Below are 17,019 nucleotides of genomic sequence, written 5' to 3' on the forward strand. Positions count from 1 at the left end.
GTGCTGGTGCGGAGCAGTGCGGTCCTTGCTGTGCTTTGGGTGTGAAGCCCTTGGAGCTGCTGCTGGCAAGCGTCTCCTCCCCTTCGGGCGGCTCCTGGGGACGGGCGTCGAGCAGAGGGAGGGAGGTCTGGCTCGGCGCGGGCACACGGTGCCGGGTGCAGACGGCGCAGAGGGTGTACGTTGGAGGCCGCTATACTCTTACTAACCGATGAATAAATTTAATTTAAAAACTCAATGGCAAAAGGATCCGGGACTCGCCCCGCCCGCACCCACCTGGAGTGACCTGTCCCCAGGCGCCTCCCTGGGAGGGTCCGTGGTCCCCGCCCGACCGGTCCCTGCCTGGCGGCCACAGTGGGGGCCTATGCTTCCCTCTCCTCTGAGCCACCCGAGGGGTGCTGGGGGCGTGCAGGGCCCCCTCCGGCCACGGCTGCCCCGGAGGGTGACGGGGTGGGCCTTGGCAGTTCTGGGGGCACAGCCCCTCCCCCCACAGCCTCCCACCCGGGGCCAAGGGCAGAAAGCAGGGGACTCGGGGGAGGGGCTGTGGGTTACACGCAGGCGGGGAGGGGGAGAGGCAGGCTGAGGACCAGACGGCAGGTCACAGGGTGTCCGAGGTGGGGTCTTGGCTGCTACATACTTTTTTTACACACACACACTCACACACAAACACATAGACACTCAGGCACATACACACAAAGACACACTCATACACACAGACACGAGACACACACTCACCCAGAGACACACACAAACACATAGATACTCACACAGACACATACACACAAAGACACACTCACATACAGACACACACACATACACACATAATATACATAGATACTCAGACACACACACTCACACACACATAGACACACAGACACCGAGACACACAGATACACTCACACACAGAAAAGAGCAAGGTTCAGAGATGAGAAACCAACTTGCCAAAACCAAAGTGAAAAAGTGCCCACAGCTTTGAGCTTTTCCTGGTCCCGGGGAGGATGTTAAAGGTAAAGAGCGGGTGTCGGTCAGGCCTGCGGCCACGGGGGTGGGACTGTGCTCAGCAGCACAGAGAGCAGGCACCAGGTGCTCCCAGAACGTGGTTGGATCACTCAAGGTCTATCTCAGGAGGAAACTCCGTGCATCATCGTTTAGGGGCTGCTCGGGCTCCTCAGGGCCACACCACAGTGCGGGTGGGACACGGGGTGCAGAGTCAGAGGGGGGTGTCCCAGGAAGCTTGGGGTGGAGTCCACTGGCGGGGGGGAGGGCGGGGTCTCGGGGGAGAGGGGCTCCCTCCCTGCAGCCAGGAGCTAGCCCAAGCTCCCCTCCCCCTGCCCCCCCACCAGAAGCTCCCTCAGGGGCACTGAAGTGGAACCCCTCCAGGGTCCGTGTCGTGGGGTGGGGCAGTGGCAAAGGGTGGAAGATATAAGGAGAGGTCAGGGCACCGTCCGGCCACCATCTGGGAGGACCCGTAGGACAGTCCTCAGGCCACAGCCCCACCCCGAGCGACCCTGAGCCTGGGGCCCGCCAAGAGCACCCGGGAAGAGACAAGCCTGGGACGGGGCCCCCGCAGGGCACAGGGCGGGCATCAGGGGTGATCAGCAGTTTCCTGGGGAGCAGCGTGTCTCCTGGGAAACAGGCACCAGGGGAAGTTGTGTGTTCGTCTTAACCTGTGCCGGGAGGGAGCCCGCCCTGAGGCTGGGGACCTGGGGAGGGGGGACCTGGAGGGGCTGGGACCTGCGGGGGGACCTAGGGGGGACTGGGGAGGGGGTGACCTGGTGGGGGGACCTGGGGGGAGACCTGGGGCTGGGGAGGGGGGGACCTGGGCCAGGGGGGAGACCTGGGGGGGGGAACATGGGGCTGGAGGATCTGGGGGGGCTGGGACCTGGGGGGACCTGGGACAGTGAGCCGGGGGCCCGTGGACCAGGGACAGGGAGCTGGGGGCCGGGACAGTGTGACATGAGCGGTTTCTCCTTTGCTGAGTCACCGGTTGCTGGAATTCTGCAGGGAGGGGAGGGAGGGCAGCGGACCCACCCTCCGTGTGTCCAGGGGGCGATACTTTATCTCTGGCCTCCCCGAGGCCCGGCCTGGGCTCCTGGAATCTCTGGGGCTTGAGGCGGCGCCAGCCACGGGGACAGGAGGCACAGGAGGGACAGTAGGCACAGGAGGCACAGGAGGGACAGGAGGCACAGGAGGGACAGTAGGCACAGGAGGCACAGGAGGCACAGGAGGCACAGGAGGGACAGGAGGCACAGGAGGGACAGGAGGCACAGGAGGGACAGGAGGCACAGGAGGCACAGGAGGGACAGGAGGCACAGGCGGGCGTGGGGCAGGCCGGGAGAGGACAGAGGCGGTGGGTCTCGGGTCCTCACCCCCCTCTGCCTGGCTGCCCCACATCAGCCAGGGGGGCCACCCCCGGGACATCCAGCAGCCCCCACACTTGGACGGCGGGCGGTGGGCGGGCTCAGGCAGAGGTTTCCTCTCGTCTCCGAGGCTTCCTGTACCAACCCCCCTTTCCACCTCCACGGGCGCTCAGCCGGGGCTGCCGTCAGACGGGCCCCGGAAGCCACACCTGAGCCTCAGTCGCACCAGCCACCGGCCGGGCACGCCCACTGCCACTCGCCCTGCTGGGGAGCAGGGGGCACGCTGCCCACACCCGGACGAGGGCAGCATGTGGGCCCAGTCCCTCTCCGCCTTCTTCCCCTCCTCCGGGTTGTGAGTGGACACAGCCCTGCCCTCCTGCCCTCGAGGGGGCTGCCCAGGGCGGGTGGCCACCTCACACCTGCGGCCACGCAGACGCAGAGCCACTCAACCCCACCAGCAGCCCCAGCAGCACCAGCAGCACCTGCACACCCACTCCTGTGCGCCCGGCCTGGTCAGGGGAACTCTCGCATCTGCGACCCACACACAGCTCCCTTGCTGGAGTCAGATTTGGATAGAAACACGAAAGACCCTCCCGTTGCCACTGAGATCCTGCCTCCCCCTGCCTCCCTGGCCACTGCTCAGGGCTTAAGTGGTTCTTAGTGGGCGCCTGGCCTGGGCGTCCGGCCCGTGGGCCCTGGTGCCCTCCTTGCTTGGGGGCCCTGCTCTAGGGGGGCAGCAGGCAACAATGGAACGCATTGCAAAGGTCACTGCCAACCACGCTCATGCAAGTTAATGAGACATGGACTGGCCGTGCCCGGGAAGCTAATGTGATTTAAAGAAAATGCATAAAAGTCAAAAGCCAGCACATTTCTAAATTTTCCTAAACACAGATCGGACCATGTGCACTGCCAGGAAAGTGCCAGGGTTGCTCTCGGACTTGAAGGATGTTTTCGCGCCTCCCGGAGGTGGCCATGGCGGGCGATCAGATGCAGCTCAGTGCAGATGACGGTGCGGGGGGGGGGGGGGGGTCTTCCTTCTAGAAGGTTCCTCAGCTGGGCCGTCAGAACAGGCCCCGGGGCCCCAGGCATCGGTAGCCTCTTTCATAGGGACGTGTAGTGACAGGTGAGGGACGTGTAGTGACAGGTGATGGACGTGTAGTGACAGGTGATGGACGTGATGTGACAGGTGATGGATGTGTAGTGACGTATGAGTGTGTGTGTATGTGTGTGTGCAAGTCTATGAGTGTATGTGTGTGTTGTGTGAGTGTGTGTATGAGTGTGAGTGTGTGTGTGTAGTGACAGGTCAGGGACGAGGCGAACACACGGGACTCCTGGTGAGGAACATGGTTCCTGGGACTTGGAGAGCGAGACGCTGAGTCCCTTGCTCGCACCTTCTAGGAGACCATGGCCCGAGGTTCGGGTGCAACTGGCCGAGGCTGAGCCATCGCTTCCCTGCTCCCCGGTGCCGGCTTCGAGGACGAGGGGAGGGGTTTGCTCTGAGGGCTGTTGTGTGGGGGACTCTGCTGTTTAATGCGCCCTAATTTTCGTGTGTGTGTGTGTGTGTGTGTGTGTGTGTGTGTGAGTGTGTATGTGTGTGTGTGTGAGTGTGTGTTGTGTGTGAATGAGTGTGTGTGAGCGTGTATGAGTGTGTGTATGTGTGTGTGCAAGTCTATGAGTGTATGTGTTGTGTGTGTGTATGAGTGTGAGTGTGTGTGTGTGAGTGTGTGTGAGTGTGTGTGTGTAAGTGTATGTGAGTGTGTATGTGAGTGTGTGTGTGAGTGTGCGTGAGTGTGCGTGAGTGTGTATGTGTGTGAGTGTGTAAGTGTATGTGAGTGTGTATGTGAGTGTGAGTGTGTATGTGTGTGTGAGTGTGTATGTGAGTGTGTATGTGAGTGTGTGTGAGTGTGTATGTGTGTGTGTGAGTGTGTAAGTGTATGTGAGTGTGTATGTGAGTGTGTATGTGAGTGTGTGTGAGTGTGTGTGTAAGTGTATGTGGGTGTGTATGTGGGTGTGTGTGTGTGAGTGTGTGTGAGTGTGCGTGTGTATGTGTGTGTGAGTGTGTAAGTGTATGTGAGTGTGTATGTGAGTGTGAGTGTGTATGTGTGTGTGTGAGTGAGTGTGTGTTGTGTGTGTGAGTGTGTAAGTGTATGTGAGTGTGTATGTGAGTGTGTATGTGAGTGTGTGTGTGAGTGAGTGTGTTGTGTGTGTATGTGTGTGAGTGTGTAAGTGTATGTGAGTGTGTATGTGAGTGTGTATGTGTGTGTGTGTGTGTGAGTGTGTGTGTATGCACATGTGTGCTGCTGCCGTAACTGACGTAGCTTCCCAAGGCCCTCCGTCACGGGACAGTGCGTGTTTCGAATGCTGACCCTAAGGTGCTGATCCGATACCCTCTCTGATTTGCACATTTGCACGCTGACCACCAAGAGCACACACTGCAAACCCGCCTTGCGGCCCAGGCTCCTCCCTGGGACTCGGTGCCCGTCCTGCCCGGGACCTGGTGAGGCGGGGACAGCGCCTGAAAAGGGCTTGGGTGTACCCGGCATTGCCAGGCTCCAGCGGCCGCCTCCCAGGTGCGGGCTGGCGGGGAGACAGTGGACAGGACAGGACGGGACAGACATGCCGTCACGGGTTCCTGTGTGGCAGGGACCGTCCCTCCGTGGGGACTGACACTCTCGTTTGGGGCGGGCACGCGAGCAGCAGCCAGACCGCAGGCCCGCATTCCCGGAGCACAGGTGGCTCCGCAGCCACAGCCAGGGTTGGTTTTAGTCGTGTTGCGGTTCCTTGGGAATCACACACTAAGGACACAAACGTCGAAGGCAGTTGTAACTACACCAGGTAAGGAACAGAGGCTCTCAGAGTGGTGAGCGGGCGACGTCCAGCGACGGTGCTGGGATCCGGCGTGTGTGGCTCGGTCACGGGGACACGGCAGCACGGGGACGAAGCTGTGCGCTTCAGGGCTGACCGCCCCCTGCAGTCCCTCCCGGTGGGACGCCTCTGAGGCATCACCTCCTCGCACCCAGAGCCCCTCCGCTGGCCCGGTCGGCAGCGACTTGAACTCCCCCTTCTGTGCCCAACGCCACGCGAGCCGGGCCTGGGGCTGAGGGATGCGCTGAAACCTGCCTCTCACCTCAGTCACAGTGACACCCGGTTGGCAGCGTTCGGGGACCGTGCAGTTATCATCAGTTTTATGTCGCATCACGTCCTGCAATGTCCCCGATTTAAAAGGTAATGTTACCTTCAGACCCCTTCATCTGAGATGGCCGTGCCTGCAGGACGCGGCGCAGCGAGGGGCAGGAGGCCGTGATGGAAAGGCCCCGGGGCAGCATCGCTGACGAGGGAAGTGGTGGGAGTGGTGGGCCGTCCAGCCGCCCCGGCCCCCTGCGGCCTCTGTGAGAGTTGTGGCTGGGGAGCGGGGAGGGAGCAGGGGGGAGGGGCGAGTGTTTGCTGGGGCAGGACTGAGCTGGGCGGCGGAAGCCACTGTGGGTCTGAGGACAGGCAGCAGCACATGTGGAGCCGACATGGTGCCGGGCAAGAATGCGTTCTTTAAAAAGCACGGCTTGCCAAAACCGGTTTGGCTCAGTGGATGGAGCGTCGGCCTGCGGACTGAAGGGCCCCGGGTTCGATTCCGGTCGGGGGCATGTACCTGGGTTGCGGGCACATCCCCAGTGGGAGATGTGCGGGAGGCAGCTGATCGATGTTTCTCTCTCATCGATGTTTCTAACTATCTCTCTCCCTTCCTCTCTGTAAAAAATAAATAAAATATATTAAAAAATGAATAAATAAATAAATAAATGAATAAATAAATAAATAAATAAAAAATAAAAAGCACGGCTTCCCGCACGCGCTCGCTGCGGCTCTGCACGCTCTCACCTGCCCTCTCTCTGCTTTCTTGTTGCAGTTTCTTATGGGGCTGACGGCTTTAGGGATTTCCATGCAATAATCCCCAATTCTTTCTCTCGTAAGTATATGCTTTGCTTCTAAGTAAACATGGACATGTGTGTTCGTTTCACGCTCTGTTCCCATCGTGTGGGTCCTGTGCATGTGCTCCTCATCGCCTTTTGCATGTTGTCGATGTGAGATCGATGCAGCGTTGACCGTTCTGTTCAGCAAACAGCTCCCATCCACAACGTCACCTCCACAGCAAAGAGCACACGTGACATGTTGTTCACTTGTTTTTAAATGTATTTTTACTGATTTCAGAGAGGAAGAGAGAGGGATAGAGAGAGAGAAACATCCATGATGAGAGAGAATCCTGGGTCGGTTGCCTCCTGCACGCCCCACACTGGGGATGGAGCCCACAACCCGGGCCTGTGCCCTGAGCAGGAATCAAACCGGGACCTTCTGGTTCCTAGGTCGATGCTCAACCACTGAGCCACACCGGCCAGGCCACACATGACGTTTTAGATGTGAAAGGTGCCATGGAGCGTCCCTGTGTAGCGACATGGAGTGTGAGCAGTGGAACACAGAACAGTGGCATGGACGGAATCGCCGCCCGCCCCCCGCCCCCCCCCGCCCACACACACTCACACACACACCACTTGCAGCGCTGTTGCTAACGTGGGTCATCTCCTCTCTGCCGGGGAGATGAGGAAATGGCCGGGCTGTCTGTCACCGTCCAGCGGCCCGGCCTGCGGTCGAGGGCAGCCGTCCACGCCTGCAGGACGGGAGCAGGCACGGCTGTTCGTCCGTTGCTCAGAGTGTTCATTTCAGAACCGAGAGGAGCCGGGGCCGCGGGCCGCGGGCGGAGCAGCACCAGCACTGGCGCCACGGCCGCTCCTGATCTGAGCTGTCAGCCCAGGCAGATGCCCTTCCATCTTTCGGTTTTAGGCATCAAGGGATGAGAGATGACACCCATGTTTCGCAGCGTCCTGAGGGGGTGGGAAGGGATGGAGCGTGCTTTTCAGATGCACGGGGAGCTGCATATTCAAAGCGATTCAAGCTGGTGGCCCCTTCGGACTGGCGACGTCAGAGCCTGGAACAGTCTGTCCTCTGATGCTGCGACTGGGAAACGGCGCCCACTAGGACTGCCCCGGCGCGGGGGAGCGGGGGGAGGCGGGGCGGGGGGAAGGGTTCTGACGTGGCTGGTGTCGGGAACAGGGGCAGCAAGGTCCCAGCATCCTGTTGTCAGAAACCGTTAGGTTCCTAAAGGGTGATCATATCGGACCTTCCCTCACAGCCCCGACTGGCTGCCCTTCCAGTTCACAAGGGCCCAGAGGGCTTTCTCTTACGAATGCTCCTTTGGCCCAGCTTTCAGACGCCAGCCTGATGTTTACTTCTGTGGGATGGACACACATGTGTATAAGATGTTTACATACGTGTGTGCCTGTGCATGTGTGCTTCTGTGACTGTGTGAGACAGTCAGTGCGGGGACAGGGAGCTCATGTGAGTGTAGAGGTGAACGGTCACACGCCTGCGATGTTAGGAGGTCCAGGCACCTCCAGGTGAGATAACACAACCTCGGCACGTCGCTGACTCGGGGCGTGCAGGCTCGAGCAGGAGGAGCGTCCAGGCAGGTCCTTGGGTGAAGACATCCGTGTGAGAAACGTCTCCATGTCAGCCCTGGAGCTTCAGGGCGACAGGTGGTGTGTGTGTGGATGCGCTGCCTGTCCACGTATTCACACAAATGGGCCCACAGGTCCTCGTGTTTCTCTCTCTTTCTCCCCCTCCCCCATGTGCCCAAACCGTAACTGGCCCCCTGGCCCCCTGGCCCCCTGGCCCCCTGGCTGTACTTCACCCCACCCAACAGCAACCAAACTGTTCTGGGCCAACACCGCCACCTAGTGGTCATGGTGGAGAAGGGTCCTCACACCTCAGTACCTCTTTTCCCTTTTTCTTCTTAAAAATTAAAGACATCACCTGTGTAAGCCCCTGGACCGGCTCAGCGCCAGTGTGCGTTCCTCGTTGCCAGAGGAAGTGTGTTTCATACACTTCCTCTTTTCTCTCTCCCCAACTTCATCCCACTAAAAGGCCTGAAACATGAAGTAAGGCTTAAACTATTCCTGATCACTCTTCCGTACAATGGAAAGAAAACAACCTACACTTAAAATGGTGTACATTGTAATGAATGGTTTTGTTCACCTTTAAAATGCTCAACACTTTTCATCACCCTCCGGCACAGGGGTGCCCCCGTCGGCAGGGTCCGGGGGGTCCTGCGTTAGCATCAGAGTTTTCTGTCACAGCACGTGTCGCTATTTCTGCAACCGCTCACACACGCCTGCCTGTCGCCTCCTCGCACACTTTCATTGCTTGCCCTCCTGTCAGCTGCGTCCCAGTGTTCCCTCCGCGAGATTTTTACTGGCCAGCCGCCATGAGGCAGGAGTGCTCTGTCTTCCTTCGTTTTTCATTGAAAACAGTGCGCGTGGCAATCCCGGGGCCTGAACGCCTCCCGTGGGGCCGACTTCAGAATCGCTTTCTGACAGAAGCGTGTGTGGCGTTGGCTTACGCGGAGCCTCCGTCCTGTTCCCACATTCATGGTTCCTTCTCCTTCGCCACAGAAACCGGTTCTGTCTGCGTTTCCCAGGAGCCCAGACGGGGGGTCCTGGGCCCGTTCCGGGGGCTGGGCCTCTTCGGCTCTGGAGCCTCCCCCACCCCCCATGGTCTCAGCTGGTGGATGATGGGCTCCTGTGAAGCCTGCTGTTGGTCTGGTTCTGTTACAGCTCAGACCACGTGTCCCCGGGCGTAGTCAAGGGAAGGTCCCTCCCTCGTGAACCACTGGTCTCCTGCTTGAACCTCTGGGGTGAGGGTGACGTCGTGCTGGCTTCCCCTCATGCTGTCCTCGCCCCTCCCGCCTGAGGGTCCCTGCTCCGCGCCCATCGGAGCGTGTGCCCCCGGGGCCAGACACGCGAGTGTGGGCCGGCTCTCAATGGGGCACGGCCAGCACCATGTCTTCCCTCTCAGGAGAGCATCTTTACCTTCTTTTTTATTTCTTCTAAATGGGGGGACTCCCGCCCTGGCTGGTGTGGCTCAATGGATAGAGCTTCAGCCTGCGGACGGAAGGGTCCTGGGTTCGATTCTGGTCACGGGCACAGGCCCAAGTTGTGGGTTTGATCCCCCATAGAGGCCGTGCAGGAGGCAGCTGATCAATGATTCTTCCTCATCATTGATGTTTCCATCTCTCCTCTCTTCCTCTCTGAAAGCAATAAAAATATATTTTAAAAATAAATAAATAAAAATAAATGGAGGGACTCCCCCGTGCCAGCCACTGGCAGACCCTGAGGCAGCTCCGCGGCCCCAGCACCAGGGCCCAGGTCATCTGAGGGTCCACGCCGGGTGGCCCGTGGCTCCGCCCTGGACGCTGCTTGGCCACGGGACACCACACCGTCACTTTCCTCTCTTTGGGCCCCCAGGAGTCTTACAAGCAGGGGAGCAGCGAGCAGCGACTTGCCCTGGGCTCCCCTCTGACCCTGTTTCCAGGGTCGCCTTTGCCCTGACCTCTCAGTGCACGGCCAGCTGCCCTGTCGCGGCTCCTTTGCAGTAACATTCCTGAGCCAAAGCCCCGCCGAGTCTCTCTCCGGCTGCTTCCAGCCGAGAGGCTTTCCCGGGAGCCACAGCAGCCCCCAGGGCCACTTCTGTGGCTGTGATTTTACTGCTCAGCGAGTCCCCGCAGCCCAGCGTGGCTCACTTATTCCTGCAACATTTCTGGGGCCAAAGCAGGGCCCTGCCTACGCTGCCTGTGGCCTCTGCTATCCTAGCCTTTCCTTGTCTCACGGTTCGCAGCTGTAATGAATGTGCTCTCAATCACCAAAAAAATTAAAAAAATAAATAAAAAGGAACTTGGAGCCCCCTGCCCCCTGCCCGCCTGCCCCTGCCCCTCACACTGTCCCCAACGACACAAGCCAGGAGCGGCCACGGCCGCAGCGATGCCTGTCCGTCTGAGTGGCCAGAGCAAGCGGGCGTTTCTGGCAGGTGCTGCCCGCCACCTGCTGGCGGGGCCTTTGGGGAAAGCAAATCAGTTCTGAAGAGAGGCCTCTACCTGGTAAAAGCAAGAGACAGAGCCAAGTGGAGGAACGAGGGAGGGGACCACCACCCCCACCCCCCAGGCCCGGTTCCCGGCCTCCCAGCCCCAGGAGCCCTGCGCCCCGCCCCCGCCCCCCCCACGCCCGGCCTCCACGCCGCCTGGGACGTAGAACTGGCCGCGCCGCCGCCCCTGTGCTCCGAGCCCCGGCCTCGCGGTAGAGCCCGCCAGGTGGTGATGAGGCGGCACCCAGGTGTTGGTGGTCGGAGGCCTGAGCTTTACGCCCTGTTCTCGGTGCAGGCGCCATGGACCGTGGGCCGTGGAGATGGATTCCCTTCCACCGGGAAAGGTAGCCGGCAGCACTGAGGCCAGGGAGGCCGGGCGGCCGAGGCAGCAGCACCCACTGGGGCCCCCGGGGGCACACGGCTCCCCGCCTGTCTGCTGTCCTTGCTCCCTGAGCTGCTGGGACTCGGCCCCTCGTCTGGCAGCTGCTTGGGCCGGGGGGGGGGGGGGGGGGGGGCAGGCCCTTCTGAGCTCTGGAATCGTGTAGAAGCCATTCAGAGCAGCCGCCTGCCCAGGGGCCTAAAGGGAGGAGCCACCCTCACTCCTGGGTCTCCGAGTCCACGTGACCCGTTAGCTGGGTCCGTGTTCCATCCGCTTACTTGTCTGTCAGTCTTCTCTCCAGAGAGTTGCGGGATGGCGGTGAGGAGGGGCTTGGCCACACGACGCCCCGGCCCCGGCCCTGACGCTGGATAGCGGTCACCCCCACCTTCTGGGTGGGCCCCGGCGGAGAGGGCGCAGGCTCCCCCAGAGGCTCCACGCTGTTCCCGCGACCCGGGGACCCTGCCCGGCTTAGAGCGAGGGCCCGCCCTCACTGAGTAAAATAACCTCAAGGTGTCATCTCTCCCCTGCGGACGGCCACGGGGACCTGTGGAGGGGCAGGCGGGAGGGCCGTGGTTCCCGCCACCCCGCGTGGGGCGCCGACCCCGCTGCCGCTGTGCTGCCGCCTGCGGTGACAGTGCCTGTGTTGTGTCTTTCAGCCGGTCATGTGAAGGTAGAGGCTCAGAGTGATGAAGAGCGTGGGCGTGCCTGTGACATGAATGGGGAGGCGTGTGCCCAGGACTTGCGCGTGCTTGGCGCCGCGGGCGAGGACGTGAATGGCTCCCACGGCGGCCCGGGCGGCAGAGCGCTGTCCGGCGCTGGAGGCATCCGACTTCCTAACGGCAAACTGAAGTGCGATGTCTGTGGGATCGTTTGCATCGGCCCCAATGTGCTCATGGTGCACAAGAGAAGCCACACGGGTAAGGCCTGGCGCGTCCTCCAGGGCCGGGGGGCCCCAGAGCATGTGGAAAGGCGGGCACAGCCCGGAGGCTCCCAGTGGGGGCGTGTCTTCCCTCCCCCCTCCCTCTCCCCCCTCCCCTCGGGGCTGCAGGCAAAGGGGCTCCCTCACCGCCAGGCCGACCCCAGAGACCAGAACCCGAAACGAGGCTGGCAGCCTCGGGCCAGTGCGGGCGGCGGCGTGTCCAGGTTGCGCCCTCTAAGTGGGGCGGTGGGTGTCGTGAGGTTCACATGCCAGGGAGTCGCCCTTAGACAGCGAGACGGGACCTCACAAACAGGGATGAGAACCCCAAAACCTCCGCCTAGACCGTCCGCTGAGAAGCCGGCCGAGCACACACGTGTTACGTCCCAGAGTCAGGGCTGGGTGTGCAGGAACCCGAGGGAGCGACGGCTCCCAAAGTGCAGTCCCCTCCCCTCCCGCTCAGGGCAGCCTCTCCAACCTCAGAGTCAGGAGCGGGCCTGACACCCACCCTGTCTGCTGGGGCCTGGGAGCCCGACAGGGGAGGGAGTTGCAGTGCCTCCACGGAGGACGGGCAGCCCGCGTCCGCTCACCCCGGGGCGGGGGCGGGAGAGTCCCCTGTGCCCCTCCCTGTGCCCAGCACTCCGTCTGGGGGCCCCCATCACCTGCTTCTCCCCTCCGCTGTCCAGTCCCCACTAATGGGGTGCTTTTGCCTGTGCCGCGCCTCCCTGTCTCTTGGACAGAAACGCTGCTCTCCGCCATAAATGTGGGCAAAACGGTCCATGTGCCAGCCCCGTGGCCGCAGAGTGTCTGAGTCCGCACAGCCCGGGGCTGGCCCAGCAGGTGGTCACGGAGCAGGCGTCAGCCCCACGCCCAGGGGGGTGGGGGGTGAGGGGGACAGGCCACGAGGGGAGACGTGCTGTAGCGACAGGGCGGGTGCCCCGAGGAGTCCCTGGCGTGAGGCCGCCTCGTGCGGGTCCCCTGGGGCGGGGACACCGAAGAGGAGCTGGAACCCGCGGGCACTAGGCCAGGGAGCCGTCCGGGAAGGGCAGGTCTTGGCGGTGTTGTGACTTTCATGGTTGAGTCGGGGCCGTTTCTAGAATGATGTCTTGCATCGGTCGTGCATCTGGGGGAGATGTCTACTTTCAAGAAGCATTCGTTTTCTGTAAAAATGCATATTTTAAAAGTGAGCGAACTTTGTTTTGCCCTATGGGTCCCTGACTCCTGGAGTCCCCGGTGAGGCCGGGTGTGGGTGAAGCCCGCTGGACGGCTGCCAGGCCCCTCTCCTCCGCCCCATGTAGTGAGGTGCGGGGAGGGGACAGTGGTTACTGTGATGCTCCCCCCCTCCCCCACCAATGCAGGAGTCGCCCTCCCAGCTGAGTGACTTCCCCACGGGTTCGTGTAGGGCCTGACTCCCGCGCACAGCGTCCTAAATGAATGGATGCGCGGTCAGTCCTGGCACCCTCCACGGCCCGGATACCGGCTCCTGCCCGGTGCAGGGAATCGCGTTCCCTGGAGAGGCCTGCACAGTGGCGGGGCGCGGCCCGGGCTGACAGCTGCCCGCTTCTCCCACGGCCAGTTCCTCACTCAGAACCAGGGACGGTCTCCATGTGCGCGCACAGGCAGATGCGCAGGGGTCACGAGGGGACAGGGAGGGACTTGGCCGCGTGGGGTGACCCCGCAGGCCTGCACAGAGGCGTCCGCGCACGGGGATCTGAGTGGAACATGCAGAAAAGGCCCGCACGCTCTCCACCGGCCCCTCTCCGAGGCCCCTGAGTCTCAACCTTTGAGAGCCGGGCGCTCGCTCAGCGCCTATGACAAGGCCGAGCCCGCCGGGCCCAGAGGAGGCCTGGGTGCTGGCCGGGCCGAGCGTCTGCGGGGGGCAGGGGCACAGCCGAACAGGCACTTCCGAGGGCCCTTCCTTGGGGGCCTAGGTGAACCTAGTGAGCGCACAGCCCGAGAAGCCAGGACCCGCCCCGTCCCCCTGCCCCCGCAGCCCGCGCACCGGCCACTGCCCCGGTGCCTGCTCTCGGGGCTCTCCCACGGCGTCTCGGTGCCGTCTGAGCGGCTTGGAGACCCGCCCTTCACTGCCTGGTGGTGCAGCTCCGTTTCTTTCTTTTTTTCCCCCAAAGAAAGGTGGGCAGAGACCCTGTGACGAATTTCAGAGGCTTCTCCCTCCTCCCCCGATTTGTTGTTGATTTTTAGAGAGCGAGGAAGGGAGGGGGGGAGAGAGACACCGATGTTCCCCAAACCGCTGCCTCCTGCACGCCCCCCACCGGGGGCTGAGCCCACCACCCAGCACATGCCCCGACCGGGCATCGAACCGGCCCACAAACAGCCACGCGGGCCCGGGCCCAGGCTCGACGTGTAACGCAGGTGTGAGGGCGCGGCCCGGCCAGCGCCTCCCGGTCCAGGTGCGACGTGGCGGCGGGGTGGGGAGAGGCCGCAGGGCAGGAAAACCGCCCGGCACCGTGCCCTGAACGCTGGGGTTTCTAACGGAAAAGATAAAAAATGTGCCCAGGTTACTGGGCGGGGGGGAGAGGGGGGACCTTCTGTTCCCACCCGTGAGGGGCCAGGCCCCAGGGCCCACGGGGCTGCGTGCTGCCCGGGCGCGGCCACCGGCTCCCCGCAGCGCCTGCGGTCAGGTGGGCTTTTCAGTTCTCCTCCCTCTGATTTACCCGCAGGGAGCATGTGAGGCAGGTGCCACGTCTTCACCCAATTCAGTGGCTAGAAGGGCACGGCCTTCCTACCGAGTCCCGGGGCTTAACACTCCGCGTGAGTGCAGGAGGCTGAAGGCAGCCGTGGGGAGCTGGCCTCCCTCAGCCCACAGCCCGGCCGCCCGCAGGGGGCGCTGCGGCCTCGCCGCTCAGGGATACGGGTCCAGCTCTGCGTCCATCGGACTGCAGGCCGCCCCTCCCCGCTGCCCCCGGAGGGAGAGGGCCTGAGCCACGCCCTGCTGTGTGGCCACCTCACGGAGCGCGCTCTGCGAGTCCCGGGCCCGTCGCACGCGTGCCAGCGCGGCAGGAAGACTGGGCGTCCAGGAGAGCTGGCCGCGGGGGGCCCGCAGTGCAGGGCACACAGAGCCACAGGCGCATCACGGCCTCCCTCTCGGGAACGGCCCCCGGCTTCCCTCCCGCCCTGCTCTGCGGAGGGGACACGGCTCCCAGGGTCTGTCCTTCCTTCTCTTTAAATATTTCTATGGAATCCAGAGAGGAAGCGGGAGGGAGGGAGAGAGAGAAAAATCAATGATGAGAGAGAATCACTGATTGGCTGCCTCCTGCACGCCCCCCACTGGGGACCGAGCCCACACCCAGCCGTGTGCCCTGACCAGGAATCGAACCCTGACCTGGTTCATAGGCCGACGCTCACCACTGAGCCACGCCCGCCAGGCCAAGGGTCTGTCCTGTGTGTCTCCACTGAGACACCAGCTCCCTGCAGGGCCCCACCTGGGCTTGCCCCCCACAACCCTCAGTGCCTCGTCCACGGGGAGGGGCTCTAGCTGTGGGTCGTCCAAGCACGTGTCACTGGAGTGTCCCCCATCCCCGTCACCAGCATTCCCACGGCATGAGACCTCCCGACTGACTGTCCTTCCAGAACCCCCAGTCTGAGGGTCCCCGGGCAGAGCCAGGGCTGGGTGCCTCCGCACGCAGGGACCTTTCTCTCCTTGGGGTCACACAGGCACATGCACACGCGTGTGTGGGAGCAGGGCCGGGGTGTTCCTGACAGACAGTGACATGCTCCCTCTGTGGGGCGCTCCTCGGGGTGCCTGGTCCCCCCCACTCATGGGCTTGTGACTCGAGGGTCAGTTCTAGTTCGTTCGCCCTGGCTCCCGCCTGCTGGCGCTAACCCTCTCCGCTCGGCGTCCCGTCCAGACAGGTTTGGGCGCGCCTCGCGCATCCTGGTTAGTGTCAGCGCCCCCCCCCCCCCCCCCCCCCCCCCCCCCCCGGCTACAGTGGGTGTCACTGCGCATCAGCTCTGGCAGCCGTAGCAGCACCACCTCACCACAGAAAGGGTGGCGCTGTGACGCCGGGTGCCCCGCGGCCCGGGGTGGGGGACACTGGTGCCGATTTCACCAGGACGGAGGCCATGGCTGGGTCACTTTGGATAAATGACAGTGCACACGCCATGTGAGTCCGTTGGGAAAACTGTGAAATACGCATCATAATGGGTTCGTTTTCCTAAGAAAAATCTGTTCCCAGGAGATGTGTGTTCGTGGCAGCTCAGCACCAGGAGTGTGTTCGTGGCAGCTCAGCACCAGGCGTGTTTCGTGGCAGCTCAGCGCCAGGCATGTTTCCGTGGCAGCTCAGCGCCAGGCGTGTTTCCATGGCAGCTCAGCGCCAGGCATGTTTCCATGGCAGCTCAGCGCCAGGCGTGTTTCCGTGGCAGCTCAGCGCCAGGCGTGTTTCGTGGCAGCTCAGCGCCAGGCGTGTGTTCGTGGCAGCTCAGCGCCAGGCGTGTTTCCGTGGCAGCTCAGCGCCAGGCGTGTGTTCGTGGCAGCTCAGCGCCAGGCGTGTGTTCGTGGCAGCTCAGCGCCAGGAGTGTGTTCGTGGCAGCTCAGCGCCAGGTGTGTTTTCATGGCAGCTCAGCACCAGGAGTGTGTTCGTGGCAGCTCAGCGCCAGGCGTGTGTTCGTGGCAGCTCAGCACCAGGAGTGTGTTCGTGGCAGCTCAGCACCAGGGGTGTGTTCGTGGCAGCTCAGCACCAGGAGTGTGTTCGTGGCAGCTCAGCACCAGGAGTGTGTTCGTGGCAGCTCAGCACCAGGAGTGTGTTCGTGGCAGCTCAGCACCAGGAGTGTGTTCGTGGCAGCTCAGCACCAGGAGTGTGTTCGTGGCAGCTCAGCGCCAGGCGTGTGTTCGTGGCAGCTCAGCGCCAGGTGTGTTTCGTGGCAGCTCAGATCCAGGCGTGTTTTCGTGGCAGCTCAGCGCCAGGCGTGTTTCCATGGCAGCTCAGCACCAGGTGCGTGTTCATGGCAGATCAGCGCCAGGCGTGTTTCACGGCAGCTCAGCGCCAGGCTGGGTGGTCGTACGTAGAGCATCTGTTTTGGGGGAGCTGCCGTGTTGCCCGAACAGGACACGGGCCTCGCCATGAAGGTGAGCGCTGAGTGGCGGGTCCCAGCTGCGAGTCCAGCGCCCGCACTGCCTCAGAGCGCATTGTCCCAGGTGCCCGCTGCTCCCCTGTCGGGCCCAGAACTTAGGGGCATGCGCTGCCCACACAGCAGACCGGGACCCCGTCCTCTGCCACCCGCCCACGGCCCCGCCCGGAGAGAACCCGGGTCACAACTACACGGCATCCTCGCGTATCCGCAGTGAGGCTGCCACACCTGTGGGCAGGCCCCGCCGTGGCCTCGCGGTTAGGGCGGCAGGGACGCCTCTCCAGGCGCTGCCGGGCCAGGTGGCGCGGGCTTTCGGACGA

General features: G+C 62.7%; 1 protein-coding gene across 9 annotated transcripts in view; it reads left to right on the plus strand.

Annotated features, from left to right (window-relative positions):
• IKZF1 (IKAROS family zinc finger 1) overlaps positions 1-17,019 on the plus strand; it is a 74,921-nt gene that overhangs the window by 38,983 nt on the left and 18,919 nt on the right. For 4 of the 9 annotated variants that reach the window (XM_036327211.1, XM_036327210.1, XM_036327208.1 and 1 more), the window contains exon 4: positions 11,352-11,612. The exons of 4 other annotated variants lie outside the window; for them this stretch is intronic. In XM_036327211.1, coding sequence (XP_036183104.1) covers positions 11,352-11,612 — 261 coding nt within the window. Of the gene's footprint in view, positions 1-6,255; positions 6,316-11,351; positions 11,613-17,019 lie in introns of all 9 variants that reach the window. One more of the 9 variants, XM_036327217.1, reaches the window with a different exon arrangement.

This window comes from Myotis myotis, unplaced genomic scaffold, assembly GCF_014108235.1.
Source record: "Myotis myotis isolate mMyoMyo1 unplaced genomic scaffold, mMyoMyo1.p scaffold_m19_p_11, whole genome shotgun sequence".
Classification (NCBI taxonomy): Eukaryota; Metazoa; Chordata; class Mammalia; order Chiroptera; family Vespertilionidae; genus Myotis; species Myotis myotis.